The 26,067-nt window shown below is 38.6% G+C and overlaps 1 protein-coding gene across 4 annotated transcripts in view; it reads left to right on the top strand.

The window, feature by feature from the left end:
- The window catches only part of LOC126235680 (E3 ubiquitin-protein ligase RBBP6), a 400,367-nt gene that overhangs the window by 179,531 nt on the left and 194,769 nt on the right, over nt 1-26,067 (top strand). For 3 of the 4 annotated variants that reach the window (XM_049944411.1, XM_049944412.1, XM_049944410.1), the window contains exons 14-15: nt 17,807-17,923; nt 21,080-21,147. In XM_049944411.1, the coding sequence (XP_049800368.1) occupies nt 17,807-17,923; nt 21,080-21,147 (185 nt within the window). The remainder of the gene's footprint in view (nt 1-17,806; nt 17,924-21,079; nt 21,148-26,067) is intronic. The other variant, XM_049944413.1, reaches the window with a different exon arrangement.

The raw sequence follows: 26,067 nt of genomic DNA, 5'->3' as shown, positions 1-26,067 counted from the left end.
ATGTCAGAAATGGTGTTTGCCAGTTCATAAATTCTGCCTACATGAAGGTGGTATCCATTTGTCCAGACAGTATAGATCTCTTAGAACACTGATCAGTGTGTGTTCATCCAGTGCACACCCATGCAGTTTCAGGTTGCATTCATTGAAGTTCCCCACAAACCATTGACCTTGCCATGGAGGTGCAAGTTGCCTCAACAGTACAGATAGTTGCAGCATTAGTGCAACCACGTTGGAGGTGTACCCGTAGAGAAGAGGGATCAACATACGGTTCCTAAAGAGGGGTAGCAGCCTTTGCTGTAGGTCCAGGGGCAATAGTCTGGATGAGTGATCGATCTGGCCTTATTAAGATTATCCATCATGGCCATACTTTGATGTTTCTGTGACACTGCTGCAAGTAAAGGGAAACTAAAGCCTTTTTCTTCCCTGAGGACGCGCAGCTCTACTGTATGTTCGATAATGATGCCATTATGTGGTAAAATATTCTGCAAGTAAAATAGTCTATCCACTTGGATCTACAGGAGGGAACTAGTCAGGGGAACGTTGTCTTGGGGAGAAATAAATCTGACATCCATAGGTCAGAGAATGGAATGTTAGATCCATTAAGAGACTTTAAAAAGAGAAATGAATAGATAGAAGTTGGCTGTGGTGGGTATTAGTGAAGTATGGTGATAGAAAGAAGAGGATTCCTGTTCAAGTGAGTGCAGGCGAATAGACATGAAATCCGAAAGGCTAATGCATGAATAGGTTTACCAAGAAATAAGAAAATAGGAAACTAGGTGAGCTGAGCTGCTGTGAAGAGCATAGTGAATGCATCAGAAAGCCAAGGCACACAAAGCAGACACTCGTCACAGTAGTACAAGTATATATTATGACACAAAGGAATTACGGACATCGGCTGTGAGTGGGCATTGATTAAAAATCAATGGCGAAAGTTAAAAATTTGTGTTGGACCAGAGTTGGAACACAGGTCTCCTGCTTACTAGGCACATGCTATGACCACTGAGCCATCCAGACACAGTGGCCATTGCAACTGCACGTACTACCCTAGCGTGCCTCCTGTCAGACCCAAATTCTCAACGTATACAGACACTACTAATGTAGTGGCCCTTGCCATTATCATCGTTATTCTATGTATTTTGTTGATTCCTGTAAGAGTTCAAGCCAAGTGTGCAGTCTGCACTGAAGAGATTGTTGGCCATTGTGCCTTTTAATTTTATATACATAGGCTTATTAGCCCTACAGATGTTTCAGAGATTGAAATAATTTATCATGAGTTAAAAGAAATTATTCAGATTGTTAAGAGACATAAGAATTTCATTGAGATGGATGACTGGAATTCAGTACTGGGAAAAGGAAGGAAAGAAAAACATTAGTACATCGACTTCATGAAAGGAATAAAAGAGGAAACTGCCTGGTAGGATTTTGGATGCATACAGTTTTTATTCATTGCCAAAATTTGGTTTAAAAATAATGAAAGAAGCTTGTAGACCTGGAGACATCAGTATGTTTCAGATAGTATATAATGGTAAGACAGAGATTCTGAAATTGCAAAACATTTCCAGTAATGTGTGGATACTGTTATTTGTTTATTATAAACTGCAGATTAAAACTGAAGAAATTACAGAAAGGTAGGAGATTAAGAAGATGAGCCTGGATAAATTGAAGGAATTGTTGGTTGTTTAGAGTTTCAAAAGCACTGGTAGGCAACAGTTGATTGAAACAGGGGAAAGGAATACAGTACAAGACAAATAGGTAACTCTGGGAGATGAAGAGGTGAGGGCAGCATAGGATCAAGTAGTCAGAAACATATAACACATGGTAGAAATCTTTGAATAATACTCCTGGTATTGAAGTCTGTGGAATTTCCTTATGGAAAAATATATAAAATAAGGGAAAGACAAATCGGCTACCTATAGAGGGTTGGTGAAAGGAGAAAATATATAAAAATGGAACAAATAAAGCAATAACACATTTTGGCAGTGAAGAAATTGCATTAAACCTGTGATGAAAACATCATCATCATCTGAGATGCCATAAGTTGCAACTATTGATATTTGTGGAAGGAATGTTGGCAGGCACTTGACATGCAGAATACTGTTTGAAACTACCTTGTTCTTATCTAGTGACAGGCTAATGAACACTTAAACTCTGCATGTGCACTTCACTGTGCCAAATGTGTAAAAACTTCGTTGCTGGACATCCGTCATACATTTTCAGAAAGTTCACCAGCAACAATTGCAGATTACCATCAATGTGGGCTTTCTTGTCACAAGATGGTATTTGCTACCAGTGTGACTGCTTCTTGTAAGTTAAAATGCTATTTCTATTGCCACCATGTAACCTAGGGAGTTACAATAAATAGGTTGGTACACCAGAATTAAACTTTGTTTGCAGTGGAGTGTACAGTTTTGAAACTTCCTATTAGGTTAAAATTGGACTGGTATTCAAACCTACAATCTTGGTGCTTTACTCTAATGTTATTTATTCAGTTCTAGGAAACCCCCTAATTTATTGATATAAAAACTTTGTTAATAAGAATATTCCAGAGACAAATTAACATATTCCATAAGTAAATTATTTTTCTTTTCCACCCAATTTGATGGTGACAAAATCTGCATAATATTAATTTCAACCTTTCATGGGGATTCATAGCCATGCAACCCATTTTTAACAGCACTACAGATAGAATCAACATGGCACTAAATGCAGCTGTAGAAATGAAAACATTGTTTTCAAATGCTACCTGTAGGGGAAGAACCTCAACACAACTGAAATATGGGACAGGTTTTGTTTTTGAATCATTACAGTGCAGTGTGTGCACATTATATACCGGCAGACAGCTGCAAGGGTAAACAAACTAGAATTTCAACATCCAGAAGGGAGAGGTGCGGTGTGGGGAAAGAAGCCCCACGGAACAAGAAGCCCTGCCTCCCTCTCGCAGGGAACAGTCCACTGCCCCCTTGTTCTGTGAAAGCTGAACTGACACACTGTCATAAGGATCACTGATCCTTTCTGATACTCTGAGGGTCTAATCAAAAGCCGTGATGGATCAGGAATAGTCTTTTCACTCATTTCAAAATAAGAAAAGAGAACAATGAGCAATGTGCAGCACAGAACATGTGTTAATGACTGCCACACAATTGCTTGGTGAGGTAAGCAGAATATTAAATTGTTAATGAGGCAGTTTAAGCCCGACCTCTAGCAGTAGGAGATGCAACTATAGTTCAAAATACCTGCAGCCTAAAAGTGCCACATTAAACTTGTCTGCAGTATATCAGCTTTAGCTAACAAACAATATTATGAAATGGCCAGATTTCTACCAATCATATACCGGAGTTGCTGAGTCGCAGGCAGGAAAGGGGGGTGGGGGATGATCAAATAGGTAAGCTTTTGGCCAAAAAGGGCTTCATTGGAATTAAACACACACACACACACACACACACACACACACACACACACTGACACACAAAGTTTGACATAAGCAGCAAGAGACTAGTTTTGTGTGTGTGTGTGTGTGTGTGTGTGTGTGTGTGTGTGTGTTTAATTACAGTGAAGGCGTTTTTGGCCAAAGGCTTACGTGTTTGATAGTCTTTCTGTTGTGCCTATGTGCAACTCGGGATCTCCTCTATATGGTTAGTACCAATTTATTATCTTTTTCATAATACTGTCATTATTCCATTCTCGATTTTCCATTGTTTGATTTAGCTACAAAACAGGCATATGAGCTTCTTTGCTCTAAGATGCTAGGCCCCTCTGCTGAGTAGTAAGTTGTGGTATGTGGCATGTATCGGATACAGACCATTCAACCTCCCAGATCATTGAGCACACTGATACGTCATCCCGTATGAGCACTTCTTATTTTGCAAACATGTTCTTACTCACATTATCTTTCCAGGGCATCACCAGTAACCAAAAATTGCTTACATTTTGGATATTAACATGTAGAAAAACGTTTGAAATAGCTATCACTGATAAAACAGTTCATCTAAACACAATTCACTGTGGAGTACTGTCTGTGAGGTAAATCTGAATTTTTGCATTTTGAGGCAGAATTTGCATCTGTATTTGCATTTATTGCAGAATGCAGATTTTTCAGGTCCCTACTAATACCCATAACTGAAGTGTCAGTTCAGAATTTATAACAACCTGACTCAGTAGTATGGATATGTTTCTTGTATTGGTGGTGGTCTTTCAGAAGACGGCATGATGCATCTTTCCACACTAGTTTATTCTGTCCTAAGGTTGTCGTCTCTGAATAATTACTGCATTCTACACGTACTTTGATCTGTTTACTGTAGTCTGGCTGTGTGCCACCACTCTCCAATCCTTTCTTTATTACCAACAGTTTTCCTTCATGCCTCAGGGTATGTTCTATCAATCTATCATTTCATTTACTCAAGTTGTGCCACAATTTTCTTTGCTGCAGCACCACTTTATTAGTTATTCATTCTACTCCTCATTATTAAGAAATACAGATTTCATGATGAATAAAACTAAATTTAATGTCAACGTAAATTAGTATTGGAGAATATGCAGAGTATGCTTATCCGGAAACTGATTTTGGAGACAGTTTCATGTCAAACCAAAAAGAATATTGTCACTATAAAGTAATAAGAAATAACACACTACCACCACAGGGTCAGATGCTGCACCAATTTAGTTTATTGTGCATCTTTAAATTAGATTCACAGTTTTGTAATTGGCTCAGAATTTATTTATCATATACCTTTGTCCCACAACTGGAAAAACTATGTAGTCAAGGAAAAAGTTATTTTATGTAAGCATCTACATATGATCTGTAAGTTTTGCTCCACATCCTAATGACACTTTGCTATCAGGTTTTTTTGAACCCAACTCCCAATACCATTGTTTTCAATATTAAGAGATGCCGCTGCCCCCCCCCCCCCCCCCCTCCCCGCCCCAAAAAAAAAATAAAAAGAGGGGGGTGTGGTTCCCACTTTGCACCTTCACCCTTCAACAGACTTCCTTCTTTCCCCTTTTAGTTATGTTCTGAATTAAAGTTTTCTCCCTCTCTCTTTACTTTACTATCTTCTGCACTTATTTCCAATATTTACTACATTGTCTTCCTATATTTCCAGTAAGGGATGCTCCAGGAAATATAAAAAGATAAAGTCCATGCACAAGCTTGTGACAGCACTATTGAGCTGACTTGGATAGATTGCAGTGTTTCTGTTTGCCATGGCTCTAGGTTGGGGAAAGGTGGTAGGCTCCATGCCCCGGCTGTGGCTGGAAAAAAAGATCCTGCAAGAATAGGACCAATGACTATTGAAGAGAATCATTCAATGTGACAGAAGTGCAACCCTTTGCAAATTGCTGCAGATTTCTTTGCTGGGCCATCAACAAGCACCAGTGTGCGAACCATCCAACAAATCATCATCGATAAGGGCTTTCGGAGCTGAAGGCCCACTCGTGGACTATTGACGACGGCACGACTCAAAGCTTTACGCCTCGCCTGGATCCATCAACACCGGCATTCGACTGTAGATGACTGGAAACATGTTGCCTGGTTGGAGGAGTCTCATTTCAAATTGTGTAGGGTGGATGGACTCGTACAGGTGTGGAGACAACCTCACGAATCCATGGAGGCTTTAGTGTGCAGTTGGAGTGATTTGGGACACCTGATATGTCTAGATTTGACTCTGGCAGGTGACACACACGTAAGCATCCCTCTGATCATCTGCATCCATTCGTGTCCTTTGTGCATTCTGATGGACTTGTGCAACGAACAGTATTGAGCATATCTGGGCTGCCTTGCAATGTCTTGTTCAGAAAAATCTTCATCTCATCGTACTCTTATGAATTTATGGACAGCCCTGCAGGATTCATGGTGTCATTCCCCTCCAGCACTATTTCAGACATTAGTAGAGTCCATACCAAGCCATGTTACGGCACTTCCGCATGCTCGCACGGGCTATACACAATATTAGACAGGTGTAGTTCTTTACCTGTTAGACCACTGTGGCAACCAAGGAAATTTAAGAAACATAAAAATAGAAAACGAACTAAATATTTACAGTGTCAAACAAAGCATAATCCAGGATGGAATAACAATAATAGGAAAAGAATAGGCTACTCACCACAGAGAGGTGGCACTAACTGGCAGACAGGCACATTGAAGGTAATAGATGTTGGCTGTCCTTCATCAGATGTAGGCAACACACACACACACACACACACACACACACACACACACACACGTGTGTAAGACACACACTGTCCACTGCTGTCTCTGGGCGCAGCTAAGTTGATAGATCACAGATTGTTGTTGCTGGAGGCCCTGCCTTTGATTTGAGGGAGCGGGTAGTAGGTCGTAATAGGTGGCTGTATGGGACAGGTCTTGCATCTAGGTTTATCCTTGTGATAAATCATGGGATAAGGGGTAGGGAGGAAGGGTCGAATAACAACAGACAAGAATGTTGCATAGATGGGTTTGTGATGGAATAACCACTGTTTGAGCAGTGGCAAGGCTACTTCTCAGTGATCATTTGCTAATCACATAATTTCATCCCACCTGTTACATTTTGTCTCAGTCTAATCCTTTTAGCCATTTTGTTGGGTTTTTATTGGCATCACACTGATGGATGCCTGGTGTGCTGGTGACTTACTGTTGTTTTGGAAGCAATTTATCTCCCTAATATATGTACCTTGGGAACGATGTACTGCTTCTGTTCTGGTTCCTTCCCTTGTAGGTGACTGCTTTTATCATGCCTGATTGGAGCCATGATTATGCTGTTGTTTTTGAAGTATCTGGCCTCTGTACTGGACAGTGTCTCTTCTTAACCACAATAAAAAGCAAATCCAAAAGCAGGGTACCATAGTGAGTGGAGTACAACACTTAGCACTGAAACACATTTGTTATGGCCACTAACATACAGACAGAGCCGAACAGCCTCCTGGGCAGAAAGTGTTGCTATTTATACAAACATTCATTAATCCAGAATGTGCAAACATTGCAAATGTAAGAAATTTCATGAACTTCGTAGAAATGATAAATACTAACAGATATTTGTTTTTGATGAGATTTGAGCTGGTGACCCACAGCATGCCAGCTAGCGGCGTTAACTGCTACTACGCATTGTGTGCAGTAACATTAATTTAATCCTTCATTATATTGTCCTATCTTATTGTGTATTGATTTGAAGTGAAATCTTGTGCCCGTGGTTTTCCTGTTAATTTGTGTCCTAATACTGAGAATTTTATACTTCTGATTGAACTTTCCTCCATTTCTTAAAAATCTCTCTTGTAATATTTTGTTTCAGAATCAGTTTCTGCCCATTCTTGTACCACTGAATTTAAGACCTTTTTCTATGATGTGTTAGCAGTTTGAATCATATGTCCCATCATCTGATGTTTCAGAAGGATCTAAGATGATCATCTTTTGGAAAATTTTGCTGTTGAATTCATTGTGATCCATTTAGTGTCTCCTTGCCGATTATCATAGCCTCAGTTCTACGTGAGTAGACTATGCTGCGGGGCAATAATTTCTAAGGTGAACCTTGATTTAAGCTATCTTCTTCCAGTTTGATTTTTAAATTAGATTAGATTGCACAAATAAATAATCAGGTTGACAAATTCATGATTTTTTTTTTTTTTGGCTGTGTTATTTCCTGAAAAAGCTATAAAAGATTATCATGAATTAAACTTCAGAATCCAGTCAAAATTTATGCACCATTAAGTGGAACTAGATCATTCAAATTAGATACTGATGACTGCAAAGGTCGCTCCTAATGAAGTGTAAAGTTGGGAACTGTGTGTTCATGTATTAGAACTCGGCCATCCCATTACATCTGCATATATATGCACATGCATGCTTTCTTTGATGTATTATTTATTTACCAGTAAATACCAATTATTTAAAGAATCGAACTTCCAACAATAAACCAGCCTCAAAGTTTTGATTACTTTACGAATAAGTTAATATGTTAAATATTTGACATTAAGCAAGTGAGGAAAAGTCTAGAAAAATTTTAAATTATATTTAAAGTTTGTTGGAAGTCACAAAGTACTGTCATTGTAAAACACGGGATGAGTATATTTTGAGTAATATGCACACACTTTTAAGTAAAAGCTAGTCTTTCTTGCGTCTCAGTGTTAATGTTGTCATATCACATGAACTATGTGTCATGTCATACAATGATATAATTTTGTTGGTTCATTTAGTGGTTTATGTGGATACGGCAAGAGCTAACAGTGCTCTTTTCCTTGCTGCACAAGTTTGAAAACTTAATGAAACATCAAGCATGTTTCCAAGTACTAAAGAGAGTTTGTTAAGTAATAGTTGCTATTAGTAATATGAGTATTTCTTTACTGCAGAATATTAATGTAAGTGAGAAATTCAGAATTCTTTACTGCAGAATATTAATGTAAGTGTATTCCTCCTCCTGAATGAAATAGTATGAGGGTGCCAATCCTTATTAAGGTTTGTAGCCAGTGTTGATGAAGTGGTCCCTTACTTAGTCGCAATGAAATCTTAAGTGACGCAATCCCTGTCTTTTTGGTGTGTGCCAGAACCTTAGTGTGGTCGCAATGCATTTTGTGTTATTCAGATAGATAGTACTCTGTGATTACTGATTTATTGAGCTATAGTAATTGGATATGGCATTAGTGTTTGCAGCAGCAGTCTTTAACGATATGCTGCATTGGTAAAGGATTTTGTACACACAGGATGCCAGTAGTCCCACATCGTCCATGTTACTACCAAGGACTGTCTGTGTTTTGGCCAGTGGGGACAAAATATTTACATAGTGTTTCTGAAGAATTTCTCAATTCTTCCTGCAAAGTTTGTGACTGTATGACATAAATATAGTTGATAATTTAGTCTGAGACCCCTCTTCCCACTTACCTTTCAACTGGTTGCATTGGCAAAGGGCTTGCTGAATCTCTCTCTCTGTTCCTGTTCTTATGAAAACTGTTTCAAGATATATTTGGTGAGATTACTCGTACCCAAAAGAGTATTTTTATTTTTGTGGAATCCATTATTTTGAATACCCCATTTGTGTGCACTGAGTGGTGACAGCAGTCAATGTGCAGATGCAAATCGGTCTGTATAGTCTTGCTGTTTACGCTGTGATAAATGCACCTTTTGTTCTTATTTTACCAGGGCATCCAGAACGAGATGAACTACATGGTAAAGTTGATTTTTGAACAAGTGGAGTTAAGGTGGGTGAGGAGTTCATTCAGCCTACCTCTTCCATATGCCCGTATTTTGAAGGAGTTGTCAACATAATAGAAGAAAGAAGTTGGCTTGTAACAACAAATGGCTCATGTACATTTAGGCAACAGCTGGTAAAATTGGACTGCCTTGGCTGCTCCTGTATGCACAAAGTCAGTACCATGGAAAGGAAAGTGTGTTGATGTGAAGACACTCCTAGAGAGATTAAAGATCTGAAGTCAGATTTCTTACCAGTGAGTTCCAAGATTCATGTAAAGGATCTCTGGTAAAAAGAGAGACACCGAAGCCATCAAGAATTGTGGAATTCTTTACCCTAAAACTGTTAAGGCATTTTTGTGTGGTGTGAACTTTTACCAATATAAGGCCTAAGCAATTCATTCAGGTACTTAGCAAATAATTATGTTGGAACTTCTATTTTGCTAAATAAGGGGCAGAATGGTACCCCATTTTTATGGATGCTGGGAAGCTTATAAAGCCTTAACAAAACCAGTTCTCACAATAGCTTTTGAAGCACTTTCTCTGATAGGCCATAGTCTTTGGGAAGTGCCATTGTTTTGTTTGGGATTTTCTGGGTGGAATCTGTGTTGATCTCCTGGTACACACTGAGCATCTTCTCTTAGTATGCAGATGGCACGCCTCTCCCTTCCGAATATTTTCTGTTTTGCAGCTTTCATTCAGATAAGAGTATTACAGATTTCATAACATAATTTTTCAGCTACTGCAGGAGGAAGTTATGCTGCTATTTCATGTAAATGCTAAGAATTCCATGATACGTGCATTCGTAACAGAATGGAATTGTGATTCAGGTGCCTGTCAGTAAGATAGATGATTGTCTTGTAGGAAGCATCCAATGGTAGGTGCTAAGAAAGACACTTAAATTTTGTTGGTAAACATCCAGTGCCCTTCCTTCATGCAGAATATGCCCTGACCAGATGACATCATCAGTACATTCCCACATAAGGGGCTGAATGGGGTCACCAGATTTAGATGAACCAAACTAGTTTTCTGACTGTCACCTATAGGTTCCAGGGAGTAAAGTGTATCCCTTCCATATCAAGGTTAGGCGGACACAATTCTTGATTCTTCTAGCTCCCACTGAGTCAATATGATGCATCGCCATTTCAAAGTTAAACTCAATGTGTTCATCCCAATACCTTACAAGGAATGCAGAGATTATCAGAAAATGACTTCTTCGGTAGCACAACTTGCCAAATTTTTCCATGCTGAAATACATCCCCTCCATTTGGAGGTATGTGATTTGACATGACAAGACTCGTCAATTTCTCTTGGTATAATTGATGATGAAATAGTTTATTGTTGTGTGGTTTAATCTTCGTTTCCAGTGGATATAATATTGTAGCGAACAACCAGGTTGCTATTGTCAAGTGTGTTTATGAACTGACCTCCTGGACAAAATACATTAAGATGAAATCCTTGGAAAACATATCTGAAGACTGTTTTCTGTCCACCAGCTTAAACACATGCACTTCTTGGTAGTGTGAATGATGACTTTGCGTTATAGAAGTACCAGTCTCCTGCCAGTGGGGAATGACATGCATAGGTCAGAGTGAGTGTGCTCTGAAGATTGCTACTGTCAACACAAATAGCATAACTGATAGGTGCAACCCACTTCAGCATTTGCAGAGCACTGTTTATCCTGAATGATATTGAATGGAGTACAATTACATTAAGGTTGTGGTGCAGACATCGAAATACTAAGACTGTGTCATTAAAAAATCCATTGAGATTAGAGGAAGTGACCAACTGATCAACTGTGATGCGTGGCTACAAACTTAATATGGCATGAGACCCATGCTCTGTTGGATTAGTAAAAGGAAAGAGACAAATGGAAATATCCAGCATGCACCACCAAATTTGAACTGACGACAGAGCAGTAAGTTGTAGGGATGAGGAAAGGTGTAAGAACCATGCACTCACTCTGAGGCAGTCAGTTTATCAGAGTCCCTGATCATGGTAATGTGGACAGTTGCTTAAATTTGTGCCTTTAGGACACCAGGATCCATTCACATAAGTTAATCATTTTGCTGTCAGTTATGCTTTGAGAAACTGAAGAATCTCAAGTTTTGAAATCTCTTTATATTTTTCCTTCTAGTTATCCGATTACCGTATTTACTTGAATCTAAGCCGCACTCGAATCTAAGCCACACCTGAAAAATGAGACTCGAAATCAAGGAAAAAAAATTTCCTGAATCTAAGCCACACGTGAAATTTGAGACTCGAAATTCAAGGGGGGAGAAAAGTTTTAGGCCGCAACTCCAAATCGAAACAAAGTTGGTCCATTGTAATACGAGACACAATTTAGGTCGAATGAATGACGATGCAGCTACAGTAGTTTGGTTCGAGTCGTAAGCTTAGCAGTTAAGCTTTACCAGGTAGCCATTGCTATGCGTCAGGTGCTCCGTCCGTATTTATACGGGTACCCTTCCTTTCTCACATGCTTCGTCTGGTTTGAATCAATTGCTTATTTTGCTTTGATCTGATAAGTGCCGTTTTCTTTGTTACAGGTGTTTATGTCACTCTGAGCTGAAAATGCATTACTGTACTGTGTCATGCATTGTTTGTCGCATTCTGATAGTGCGTGTTTACGGCCTGTCGCCGCTCACGGCATGGCTTGCTTTTGTGCGCGCTACCACCGCTTACAATTAAAAAAAAGAGAGAGGAATTGTCTCATTAGCGAAACAATGGCAAGAGACTGCTATTTGTTGTTACTTACACTGCTGCTTTCTTTGATAATGATTAACAAGAACCAAATAATAGACTGCGTATGATAGAACATGTTCTGAACGAGAGTTAGGCGAAAGTTATTCTCCGTTTGAAAATCTTTGCGGCCGCTTCTTTAGTACATCAAATTCTGCACAGAAATTAGAGTCATCTTAGATTTAAAAATCTAGTCAATTGCCATGCTTCATTTCTGACTGTATCACTATTAGGCATAAGAATAATACAAATATAAACATGACACGATATGTATATTCTTCCGTGTTTGCTGTTGTCTCACTCTAGTTTCGTAGTTTATTAGGCAGACAGGATTTAAATGAGATAGCAGCAAACACGAAAGAATACATGGCAAAATGTTTATATCAGTATTCTTTCTTATGGTGAAGAGAATACTGCATGTGATTCACATTTCGTCAGGTTCCTATTAGCAACCATCTCTTCTCACAGCTAGGAAAAAATTCAGAACGTAGAGTTGGCCATATTGACAAACATCCCAAACACTCTTGCCTGTCGGATTTTCGTAGTACATTAAAATTCTGCTACATTCAAAGATGAACAATACGGAATTTGTATTTACTTTGTTGGATAATGTATGAAAATGCAGTGGTTGAAACTCAGGGCAGAGAAAAAAAGCTCGTCTTCCACCTTTTTTTTTTTATTATTATTTTTATTTTATTTTATTTACTGACACAGAGGTTTTGGCGCCAGTATTTATCTTTGTGCCTACAAAGTATGCCTGTGTAGCGCTACATGTATTCGACGGTAGAAGTTAGTTGCGGTGGCACCTACCAACATTTTTTAGAACTTCCGCTTGCTTTGTACTCGATTCTAAGCCGCAGGTGGTTTTTTGGATTACAAAAACCGGAAAAAAAGTGTGGCTTAGATTCGAGTAAATACGGTAGTCAATGTTTCGTGACAGTAACACTGTTAAATTGTAAGGTTGTTTTTTTTTTTTTTTTTTTTTTTTTTTTTTTTTTTTTTTCCCCCCGGAGACTAGGGCTGTACATATGAATTTATTAAAACTGAAATTGTTATCTACTGTGGACAAATGAAATCTATGTCAAAATCAGTTTTTCAATTATTGTCTATTGGCTTTTAATGCTAAGGCCTTAAAGCTCATGTGTCCCTACAACTTAAGGGTCCAATGTTAATCACAGAGCGTGTATTGGAATTTTCTTTTGCTACGGAGATTTTTACCCTCTGCAGAACATTGTGAAGGTAAAAAGTAAGAGCATATAATGTTACAGGGTTGGAGACCCTGACGACTCACCCTAGATATCTCATTTGTTGTTGAATATACACTGTTATATTCTTAAAACAGTATGCTTGATTGTACACTCGTGTGAATGTTGATGATATCAGAATTAGCCAGCTATGACATATTTGTTCAATAAAAAACAGCCTTGCAGAAAAAAAATATATGTTATTAAATTGAAGAGGTTTGTGGATTGATGCACAAAGAAAAACACTAGTTGGAGAGATTAATTTATTTGGATGCATCAATGCCTCACCTTGGGAAGATGCAGTGTATCTGTTTAATGCAACTGGCCTGGGATGAATGCCAGCGGCCTTGCTGCAGTGGTAATAGCGGTTCCTGTCAGATCACCGTAGTTAAGCACTGTCAGGCTGGGCTAGCACTTGGGTGGGTGACCATCTGCTCTGTTGAGTACTGTTATCGAGCAGGGTGCACGCAGCCCTTGTGGGGCAAACTGAGGCACTACTTGATTGAGAAGTAGTGGCTCCGGTCTCGTAAAATGACACACGTCCGGGAGAGCGGTGTGCTGACCACATGCCCCTCTGTATCCGCTTCCAGTGAAGCCTCTGAACTGAGGATGACATGGCGTCTGGGCAGTACCGTTGGGGCTTTATGGCCTCTTCAGGAGGAGTTTCTATTATGTCGGTATTGTGCATTATCCCATGCTACCAGTAGTTTTGAGAGAGACAGTCATAGAGTTACGTCATGTACTATGTGGGACATGATGAATGTAAAATGGCTCACCATACTTGTTACATAGAATTTTGGAGTTTCATTCATTTCATAAGATGGAATATTGCTCATTATTAGACAGTTTCATGTGGTCATATGTTTGCACCATAACTGAACATAACAGAGTGAAGTTATTGAACGTTTGAATGTGTACAAAGTGACATTGTGATTACAGTTCTCTGGTTACTTATGTAGACTTTATTGTTGCTTTTCTCATGCAAAGCCAGTCTTAAGGTGTTACAAAAAATTTTGTTACAGATGATGCATCTATAAGAATGTGGCAGGCTTGATGGTGTAAATTGAAATTTAATGTGGAGCCCAAACAGTGTGGAGAACCAACTACCAGTGTAAAGGGACTTAATGTAGCCATATAGTGTAGGAAATTAGATTTATGGTGTCCAATAAATATGCACAATCAGTAAATAATTTTGATAGAAGGCATTCTAGATCAGAGTTAGGAGTTTGCAATGGTTTCTGGGTTGTGCTGCCTTTTTCAATTTTTGGCATATAACTTGAAAACAATGAATCGTACAGAAAATTTCCAAAATACCAAAATAAAGAGCACAAAATTTCAGGGAGCATAACTTATTGAAAGTTATAATTAATTCAGCCTTTTATCCATTGTTGATTTTCAAAGATAGACAGTTTTTACCAAATTGGTGGAAAAGTGAGTGAAGCACATCTTACAATGCCTGTAACTCAAAAATGGCAACTCCAAGTGAGTGAGAAATGTTGTCGATGAAAGTTGTAGAACATCAAATTCTGCATGAAAAGAATCCAAAATTTTAAAATTCTCTCACTCCTATGCAAAGATACTGGAACAAATGAGTAATTATTTGAAGTACTAAATTCTTTCTAAGACTTTTTTGTGGAGTCAAATTACTTCCGAACTCAGTGTCATCCATATTCTTCCAACTAAATTGTCAGGTTAGTTAGGTACCTATCTACCTAAGTAGTTAGCTCTATTTATTTATTTATTTATTTATTACCGTGCCAGACCAAAATGATAATAGGTGCGTGCATGTGTGTGTGTGTGTGTGTGTGTGTGTGTGTGTGTGTGTGACTACACCAGCTGGCCGGAGTGGCAGAGCGGTTAAAGGCGCTACAGTCTGGAACCGCACGACCGCTACGGTCGCAGGTTCGAATTCTGCCTCAGGCATGGATGTGTGTGATGTCCTTAGGTTAGTTAGGTTTAAGTAGTTCTAAGTTCTAGGGGACTTGTGACCACAGCAGTTGAGTCCCATAGTGCTCAGAGCTATTTGAACCATTTTGTGATTAGACCGATTCTGGGCGATGGTCTGTGAGAGGAAACATCTTCCAATTCTCCACCTTCTTCTGGCATGGGATCTAAATCAATTTCTTCCTCAACAATGTAAATTTCATTGTAGACATACATAGAATTAAGGAAGGTGTCTTCTTCCTTTTTGAGAATTAATGCATAAAACCCTCTTACAATTGTTGCATATAGCCAAGCACTTTATGAACACTTTCCTGCAGGTACAAGCTACTTAGCATCATTTGTTGCACATACAGGATATTGTGTTGAGGAGTTCCTGGTGGTTGGGTGGTTGCAGTGGGATCAGATCCGCCCCCCTTCCCCCCTGCCCCATTTCATTGGATCCAGCTAATTGTTCCTCCATGTCTAAATGTGCAAGTAGAAAGTGAGGAGTGCTGGTGAGCAGTAGCTCCTATGGGAGGCAAACAGGGCAGATTGAAGTTATTATTTTTTGATAAAGCTGTCTGGAACAGGTGTAAGTTATTCAGAGGTTTCGAGCTGCTACATGTGTACAAACTAACTTCACTCCTGCCTCAGCAGCCTTGTTAGGAGTGACACTGAGATCCGAGAAATCTGACGTGACATGTTGGATGCTTGCCTTCTTTGAAACATGTTTATAAATTTATTTTGTCCTGTCAAAAAGGTTCGTCAAATAAAACAGAAGTGGATAACGTACCACAGGCCCTTTGGGCACATTTTTATGCTCTTCTCAACTCCTTCCTCAGTGTATCCATCAGACAGTATGCTGTAGTTGGACCCAAACTGATTTTTATTGTAATTCACATACTTTCCAAGGATGGCAGAAAAGATCTCATTAGTATTCCACACAACTATGCGAAGAGGGACCCATGGCCAAGGATGAAGTGTGTGTTGCTTGTGATTTTAAAATTGGCTGGATTGAATAGTTTAGCTGTTGTGTTGACTTTATATGGAAAGGGATTTGGCTAAAATTGTATCAGGACTGACAGGGACTGGTTCACCATTCATCTTGACTGTATGCTTCAGGGTTTGTAGCGGCACTACTCGGTTTTTCCTCAGAAACTGCAATTCCTTAAAGTTTTCACAAAAGTTCACAAAATGTTTTAGCGGGAATTTAGTGCTGTGAATACTTCCACTTTTTTATTGGTGTCTTTGCATAGAAGTGATCAACTTTAAAATTTAGTAGCTCTTTTTATGCAGAATTTGATGCTTAGCAACTTTCATAAATGACATTTTTCATTTGGAGTAACCGTTTCTGAGTTACAGGTGTTAGAAGATGAGCATTACTTATTTTTTCCACAAAGTTGATAAAAACTGCAAATCTTCTACGATCAACTGCGGGTAAACAGCTGAAAAAACTGAAGAGGGGGTAAGCAGTGAAAAAACTGGGAAGTTTCAAAATTTCTGTGGTTTCTCAGCCCTCAAAAGTTCAGTACAAGCCAGAAACCATTAGAAACTCTTTTAACTCTTACTTGGGATGCCTAATGTTGAATAAATTTATTTCCGGCTTGTGCATATTGATTGTGCAGAACAGCTTTTATTTATTTATTTTTGGGAGGTGGGGGGGAGGGTTCTAATTTTTCTGGACTAATAAAAACTGCAAATCATTTACTACCTAAAGCCTAATGGCCTTGTGAAGAGGAGGCATGTTAAAGAGAGTTTTGTGAACAATTATTCAACAGGTTTAGGGTTATCTGAAACAAATCATGTGAGTTACAAGATGATGTTTCATTTATTGGGAGAAATTAATAGGCGCAGTGATTGGGTATGATGATCTGCGAAACTGTACATTATCACCCAAATCAACACATGTACCTGAACATGCTGAAAAGGTGGTTAATACCACAACTCTCAGTGGACAATGGGAAACTCTGTTCTAATGAGATGATAATCCACCACCCATTCAAAAAAGTGTCTGGCAGCACCTAACTTTACACATTTTAGATAACTGGCTCAGTCATGAATCAGCAGCAACATCTGAAAGAGACCACAGCAGTTATTATATTGATCAGTGTGTAATTTCTTTGAATGAAGTTTCATAAAGCACAAATTTTTCATCTGTGCTCTTGCATCAAAGACTAAATCAAAAAGGCAGATTATTACAGTCTTTGAAATCTGAATACTGAATATGATTTGGAGACTTTTAGCGAGAACTGATCTACCACCACCTCCAGCCTTTCATGTTACAGATCAATGCATCTAAAATTGGTATAAAAACTTCAATAAGATTGTGTATATTTGCTTTTGGTGAAAGTATAGCATTATGAAATTGCCCCATATCCTGTAATGAGTGTATATTTAGACTTGTATTCCAGTGTGACCATCATTCAGGATACTGACAACTATATTTCAACATGTTACAAAACCTGAGACATTTCAACTACATTCTCATAACTCATTTCATGTATCACTTTGCTTAGAAATGAAGTGAGACTAAAGAACATAACTTCAGATGATCAAGCACACTTAAAATCATAAAGCTCTTGCCACAGATTCTTCTCTGAGGCAAACACTAATTAAGAAAGAAATATTTAGTCAGCATTGTTTCTGGAGATAAAAATAATGTCAACTGTATGTCTATATATGCATTTGTGGCTGTACTCTGAGAACCCCTTGCTTATAACAATGTCAGGCTTGGTGGCCAAACAGTGGAACACATGCATCCACGCCTTATGCCAGTGCCAACATCAGATCACAGTAGAAACTTCCATTCTCGGCCACCACACGTCAGTCAGCCAGCACCTGCTGGGTAAGTGGGGTAAAAACAATAAACTGCATCTCTTAGCTTGGTGTGGCTTTAGTTCTTCTCACCCTTCATTTTAGTACTGACACTTTCTTGTTGCCATTATAAATTAACATGCAGTCTGCTATCCACAATTTGACATTGCCTGGTATCTGTTGAATCTAGTCTTTGTAAGTCTTATTTAACATGCCTGCAAATTGTTTGTAGACTGCCAGAAATGTGTGACTTGTTATAGTCATACATTGTAGATGATATTGGATAGTTTGTGATGAAGTACCATTTCCTAATTTCATGTATGTCTTACAGCATGCTTATACTGTTCCTCTAAACAATTAGCTAACTTTAAAAGAAAAACCAGAAAGAATGAAGACAGCCACATACTGTAAAGTTGAGGTGTTGAACAGTAGACAGGCATTCAAATAAGACTGAACTTGTAGTTACACTTCAGGATACTAAACTTCCTCAGACATGAGTGAGTGAGTGAGTGTGTGTGTGTGTGTGTGTGTGTGTGTGTGTGTGTGTGGTGGAAGGATTTTGTCAGAAAGTTCAGTCTTGCTTATGTTGCTGTCTGTGTCTCAGTGCCTCAATTAATCAGAATACAGTTGTCTTTAATCCTTCTATTGTTTGTATCTAAGGTTTTCCAGTATTGAACTTCAGTTTCTTGTGTAATAGGAGGAACTGGTTTTGTTGTTTTGATCAACTCTGCTGCATCTTGTTCTAATATTCTCATTATGGATTACATTCAGCATGGACACCCTCTCTCGATGATTCCAATGTCCATCTGTGAATGCCTGTATATGTGAAGATATTACAAACTGATTGTTGTATTTATAATGGGTGCACCTTGTGTAGAAATCCTAGTTAGCAATTCCTGGTTGAGTAAGTGCATGTTGATTTTGGAGAGTATTTTAAGATATTTATCAGTGGTAATATTTTGTGTTGGGTATGAGTATTATTTATGGAGTGCAGGGTTGTTAGTAGGTGTATTACATTATTTTCTCATTTGTCATCTTCCACATAAGTTTTAATTGAGAAGGTTTTAAAATATCTGGTTGTTATACTGAAATAAGTAAAGGGATAGGTTGCAGGAAAGATTTTGCATCCTATCTCAGAATATTGCTCAATTGTGCAAGACTAAAAGGGGATGTCAAATGTAACAAAAAGAGCAGCATGAATGGTCACGTGTTTGTTTTCCTCATGAGAGAGTATCACAAAAAGTGTGGTAAACTTGAATTGGCATAGCTGAAGATAGATGCCATTATCCTGAGAAGCCTGCTTCTGAAGTTTTAGGAAGCAGTAAAAGTTGAAAAAATATAGAAATATATTTCTGTCCTCTAAGTATTACTACCGTGGACCCTCCAATGACAAGATTAGACTAAATGCAGTGCAGACAGTCACATTTAAGAAGACATTCTTCTCATGCTACATATATGGTGGAACAAGAAGACCCCCCCCCCCCACACACAAGTGGCAAATTTCTAAGTACTATCAGCTATGCATTCACATTGGTGTACAAAGTATGTTTCTACTGTAGATGTAGATTTTTTAATTTTAAACATGGCAAAAGGGTGGGAGGGACTTGAACAATCCCCCTTCCACCCCATCCCCCACCCTCCCTCCCCCCAATCCTACACACATCCATAACTTGTCCATATTATAGACTCTTACATGAAGCCCAGACAGAAGAAGCCGTACCACATGCACAGTCTCTTACACATTTTTAATTTGTGAAATATTCCCATTTTAGATAAAGTAGCAGAGACTAGCCTCATAGAGCATTTTAGAGATCTGTGATTGTGGATGCCTATAACTATTAATAATTTGACTATCAGTTGCATGGATGCAAGTCTCTCCATTTGCTATGACGGGATAACCTGTTGCAGCAATTGAAATTCATTTATGGTTGTATTTTCATCGGCATTTTAAAACTAATTTGTTAGAGTATCCTTTACTTCAAAATTACTAGTATCCAGTACACTTCTATAGTCTCACAGTTTTGACAAGTAACTATGGCATGTAAGGTATTTTGAGGGTAACTGGCACATTCTTCACCAAATTTTCTATAATTGTACTTAGTGTTATACTACTTAATATTTCTCTTTCCAGTAATACTCTTAGGCAAGTTTTTTTTTTTCCCCAATGACATACAGTGTAGCCATTCTGAAAGAGGTACAGGAGTAGAATATAGCAATAAAATTTGCAAGTGTAAAAGGGATAAGATGAACAAAATAATTTTACTATTACTTTTCTTCAGTAAATGTGATGAAATTGATAAATATATGAATATTGGGAAATGCAGACCATAGTAAGTAGGTGATGACAGTTACAGATTAATGATTTATGGTTAAAGATACCTGAGGTTCTGTGGCGTTCGCGCTACACCAGAATGATCATACTACTGGTGCAATAGAATGACAGTGGCTGCAGCAGCCAGAGACATTGGTCACCAGTGTGTGAGTTGTGCTTGTGTGAATGTGTATGAATTGTGCTTTGTACTTCAGAACATGGCCTTTTGGCTCAAAACTGAGCTATACAGGAGTCTCTTTCTTGTGACTATCTGCAACTCAACATCTCCTGTATATTGTATGTAGTAACCTATTCTTTTCATAATATTGTAGTTATTCCATCCTGGATTTCTGATTGATTTATTTTAGGTTTTCCATGAATTCCCAAAATTGCTTAAGCCAGACACCAAGGTGTTTCCTTTAAAAGGGCACAGTCAGTTTCCTGTGTCATCTTTCCATTATCATTGATTATGCTGTGTCTGTAATGATATCATTATCGACTGGACATTAAATGTGTGTGTGTGTGTGTGTGTGTGTGTGTGTGTGTGTGTGTGTCAGACAAGCTCATATTACAATTTTGTCCAGTTTCTGAAGCTAGTGTCATACGGTTACCCTGTTCGTGGAAATTATGTCAAATATGTGGGGAAGAGAAAGAGAAAAGGAAACCAAAGTAATGATAACACTTTGTAGAAGTGGGGTAAGGTGAGAGTGATATGCACAGTTAGTATTTCCACTGACAAATAAAGCTTACTAGAGAGCATTTTGCAGTTGTTATGATATTTGAGGAGCTAGATATTCTTTCATGGTTATTGTATATTGTAAATTGTATGTGTATTGGAATTTTTATTGGTGTGTGAGTTACTTCTTTTTTTTCCAGTGGTTTCCCTCCTCGTGTTCCACCACCTAATTTTGAGCATGGTTCAGCACCATTTCCTCATGAATCAGGTAAAGCAGTTCTATATCTTTTAAATATTTTTCAATTTGAATAATTAAAATAGGTTGTTCAGTTTTGTTTGTGAATTTGGCTGTGGAAGACAGTGATAACTGACAGACATTGTTTATTTAAATTTTCATTGAAATCAAATTGATTCCTTTTATTGTACAGTGTAACAAACATAGCAAACAATTCATTTTTCATTGTTGAATGAATATCAGCAGAAATTTAAATGTCCAAGAAAATACGAAATTTTAAGATGTACAGAACTAATGAATGAATAATGGTATTTTGTAAAGAATGGCAGCACCATTGAGCTGGAGACCAGAGTGATTGATTTTTATGAAAATAATTTAATTAAATTGCAGTCATGTTTATTTCTGATGAAAAACCCCACCACTGAGTGAGTGTGGTTTCTGCAGTGATGGGACTGAATCACAGCTTGTGTTTCATATTTGGAGGGTGACTGATGTCAACCAAAACCACTAATTATGTTCGAAATAATTGTGTTTGTGCCAGATAATTAAATTATTCTGAAAACAATGGTTAGTAAATGAACTTCCTGCTGCAAAGATGCACCAGATAACTCCTACTGTATGCCAGCAGCCATAGGGAAGGCTCCGTTACACACATTTATGAAAATATACCCTCAAAACATTGGGGCCATGTTAATTGCGTTAGTGGGGAATATCATAGCAGAATCAACTCGGCTAAAAAATACGAGTATCTTGTCGTAGTAGATGGTAGTAACAGTGTATATAAAAATGAAAGGAGGGAAACCCTGTGCAGTATTTAAGAAACTTATTGTGAAATTCCCCCCCATGAACCATGGACCTTGCCGTTGGTGGGGAGGCTTGCGTGCCTCAGCGATACAGATAGCCGTACCGTAGGTGCAACCACAACGGAGGGGTATCTGTTGAGAGGCCAGACAAACGTGTGGTTCCTGAAGAGGGGCAGCAGCCTTTTCAGTAGTTGCAAGGGCAACAGTCTGGATGATTGACTGATCTGGCCTTGTAACACTAACCAAAACGGCCTTGCTGTGCTGGTACTGTGAACGGCTGAAAGCAAGAGGAAACTACAGCCGTAATTTTTCCCGAGGGCATGCAGCTTTACTGTATGATTGAATGATGATGGCGTCCTCTTGGGTAAAATATTCCGGAGGTAAAATAGTCCCCCATTCGGATCTCCGGGCGGGGACTACTCAAGAGGATGTCGTTATCAGGAGAAAGAAAACTGGCGTTCTACGGATCGGAGCGTGGAATGTCAGATCCCTTAATCGGGCAGGGAGGTTAGAAAATTTAAAAAGGGAAATGGATAGGTTAAAGTTAGATATAGTGGGAATTAGTGAAGTTCGGTGGCAGGAGGAACAAGACTTTTGGTCAGGCGAATACAGGGTTATAAATACAAAATCAAAACGGGGGAATGCAGGAGTAGGTTTAATAATGAATAGCAAAACAGGTATGCGGGTAAGCTACTACAAACAGCATAGTGAACGCATTATTGTGGCCAAGATAGATACGAAGCCCACACCTACTACAGTAGTACAAGTTTATATGCCAACTAGCTCTGCAGATGACGAAGAAATTGAAGAAATGTATGATGAAATAAAAGAAATTATTCAGATAGTGAAGGGAGACGAAAATTTAATAGTCATGGGTGACTGGAATTCGAGTGTAGGAAAAGGGAGAGAAGGAAACGTAGTAGGTGAATATGGATTGGGGCTAAGAAATGAAAGAGGAAGCCACCTGGTAGAATTTTGCACAGAGCACAACATAATCATAGCTAACACTTGGTTTAAGAATCATGAAAGAAGATTGTATACATGGAAGAACCCTGGAGATACTAAAAGGTATCAGATTATATAATGGTAAGACAGAGATTTAGGAACCAGGTTTTAAATTGTAAGACATTTCCAGGGGCAGATGTGGACTCTGACCACAATCTATTGGTTATGACCTGTAGATTAAAACTGAAGAAACTGCAAAAAGGTGGGAATTTAAGGAGATGGGACCTGGATAAACTGAAAGAACCAGAGATTGTACAGAGTTTCAGGGAGAGGATAAGGGAACAATTGACAGGAATGGGGGAAAGAAATACTGTAGAAGAAGAATGGGTAGCTCTGAGGGATGAAGTAGTGAAGGCAGCAGACGATCAAGTAGGTAAAAAGACAAGGGCTAGTAGAAATCCTTGGGTAACAGAAGAAATATTGAATTTAATTGATGAAAGGAGAAAATATAAAAATGCAGTAAATGAAGCAGGCAAAAAGGAATACAAACGTCACAAAAATGAGATCGACAGGAAGTGAAAAATGGCTAAGCAGGGATGGCTAGAGGACAAATGTAAGGATGTAGAGGCTTATCTCACTAGGGGTAAGATAGATACTGCTAACAGGAAAATTAAAGAGTCCTTTGGAGATAAGAGAACGACTTGTATGAATATCAAGAGCTCAGATGGAAACCCAGTTCTAAGCAAAGAAGGGAAAGCAGAAAGGTGGAAGGAGTATATAGAGGGTCTATACAAGGGCGATGTACTTGAGTACAATATTATGGAAATGGAAGAGGATGTAGATGAAGATGAAATGGGAGATACGATACTGCGTGAAGAGTTTGACAGAGACTGAAAGACCTGAGTCGAAACAAGGCCCCGGGAGTAGACAACATTCCATTGGAACTTCTGACGGCCCTGGGAGAGCCAGTCCTGACAACACTCTACCATCTGGTGAGCAAGATGTATGAAACATGCGAAATACCCTCAGACTTCAAGAAGAAAATAATAATTCCAATCCCAAAGAAAGCAGGTGTTGACAGATGTGAAAATTACCGAACTATCAGTTTAATAAGTCACAGCTGCAAAATACTAACACGAATTCTTTACAGACGAATGGAAAAATTAGTAGAAGCCAACCTCGGGGAAGATCAGTTTGGATTCCGTAGAAATGTTGGAACACGTGAGGCAATACTGACCTTACGACTTATCTTAGAAGAAAGATTAAGGAAAGGCAAACCTACATTTCTAACATTTGTAGACTTAGAGAAAGCTTTTGACAATGTTGACTGGAATACTCTCTTTCAAATTCTAAAGGTGGCAGGGGTAAAATACAGGGAGCGAAAGGCTATTTACAACTTGTACAGAAACCAGATGGCAGTTATAAGAGTCGAGGGACATGAAAGGGAAGCAGTGGTTGGGAAAGGAGTGAGACAGGGTTGTGGCCTCTCCCCGATGTTATTCAATCTGTATATTGAGCAAGCAGTGAAGGAAACAAAAGAAAAATTTGGAGTAGGTATTAAAATCCATGGAGAAGAAATAAAAACATTGAGGTTCGCCAATGACATTGTAATTCTGTCAGAGACAGCAAACGACTTGGAAGAGCAGTTAAACGGAATGGACAGTGTCTTGAAAGGAGGATATAAGATGAACATCAACAAAAGCAAAACGAGGATAATGGAATGTAGTCGAATTAAGTCGGGTGATGCTGAGGGGATTAGATTAGGAAATGAGACACTTAAAGTAGTAAAGGAGTTTTGCTATTTGGGGAGCAAAATAACTGATGATGGTTGAAGTAGAGAGGATATAAAATGTAGACTGGCAATGGCAAGGAAAGCGTTTCTGAAGAAGAGAAATTTGTTAACATCGATTATAGATTTAAGTGTCAGGAAGTCGTTTTTGAAAGTATTTGTATGGAGTGTAGCCATGTATGGATGTGAAACATGGACGATAAGTAGTTTGGACAAGAAGAGAATAGAAGCTTTCGAAATGTGGTGCTACAGAAGAATGCTAATGATTAGATGGGTAGATCACATAACTAATGAGGGAGTATTGAGTAGGATTGGGGAGAAGAGAAGCTTGTGGCACAACTTGACCAGAAGAAGGGATCGGTTGGTAGGACATGTTCTGAGGCATCAAGGGATCACCAATTTAGTATTGGAGGGCAGTGTGGAGGGTAAAAATCGTAGAGGGAGACCAAGAGGTGAATACACTAAGCAGATTCAGAAGGATGTAGGTTGCAGTATGTACTGGGAGATGAAGCAGCTTTCACAGGATAGAGTAGCATGGAGAGCTGCATCAAACCAGTCTCAGGACTGAAGACCACAACAACAACAACATCATTGTGAAATTATTTAATTCAATGTTATCTATATTTTGCAGCAGTGAATGTAACTGTATTGTGTGTTATTTAGTAGAACATGAAAAAATTGTGACTTAAGGCATTTTTATTCAAACTTCCTGAAAAATTTAAGATGAGTGTTATCATCATAAACATGACTGAGACATAATTTGCCACAGTGTCCTGTATAAATAAAGCAGCACAGTTCTACAGTTCTGAGTCAGAAAACTGTGTAATAAGTTAAACACTGTACATTTGCATGAATCGTGAGGGAGACACAGCCCATAGGCTTCACATAAGCAGAAAGGGAGAGGCTAAGACAGTTTTCTAGTTATGTGAATTGTGCGACAAAGCTGGTAAGGAAGAGGATCCAATTGTCTAATCTGAAGCCACAAGGCTATTTTGGGACGAAAGTATTATCATGCTAGTGTTTGTGGAAGTAGTTGAGATGTGCTCAGTACTGTTCATGTGAAGAAAACCAGACTATGAAATAAGTAAAAAGTCATTTCAACACAGTACTAAAGCCCCAGTTAACACAATTTGTATAAAATTTTTTACTTGCATAAAAGTGATTCATGCAAAGTAGTAAATCAACAAGAAGGGATAACACCTTGAAATGTGATGCATTTTAATGTTCAGTTTCTCATCAACAAACTGTACTCGTTGCAGATATTCATAGAGGAACATTCACCACATCTGTTGGTAGTAACTGAACATGGTCTAAAATCTAGTGAAATAATAGTGTAAAGTTGCTTATTGGTGCAGTTGTTTCAGGCATTGTCAGAAAGACAGTGGTGTGGCAATTTGTGTAGGAGACATATACAGT

Source organism: Schistocerca nitens, chromosome 2 (assembly GCF_023898315.1).
Source record: "Schistocerca nitens isolate TAMUIC-IGC-003100 chromosome 2, iqSchNite1.1, whole genome shotgun sequence".
In the NCBI taxonomy this organism is placed as follows: domain Eukaryota; kingdom Metazoa; phylum Arthropoda; class Insecta; order Orthoptera; family Acrididae; genus Schistocerca; species Schistocerca nitens.
Note: the sequence above shows the minus strand (reverse complement) of the source record. Positions and strands in the feature narration are given on the sequence as shown.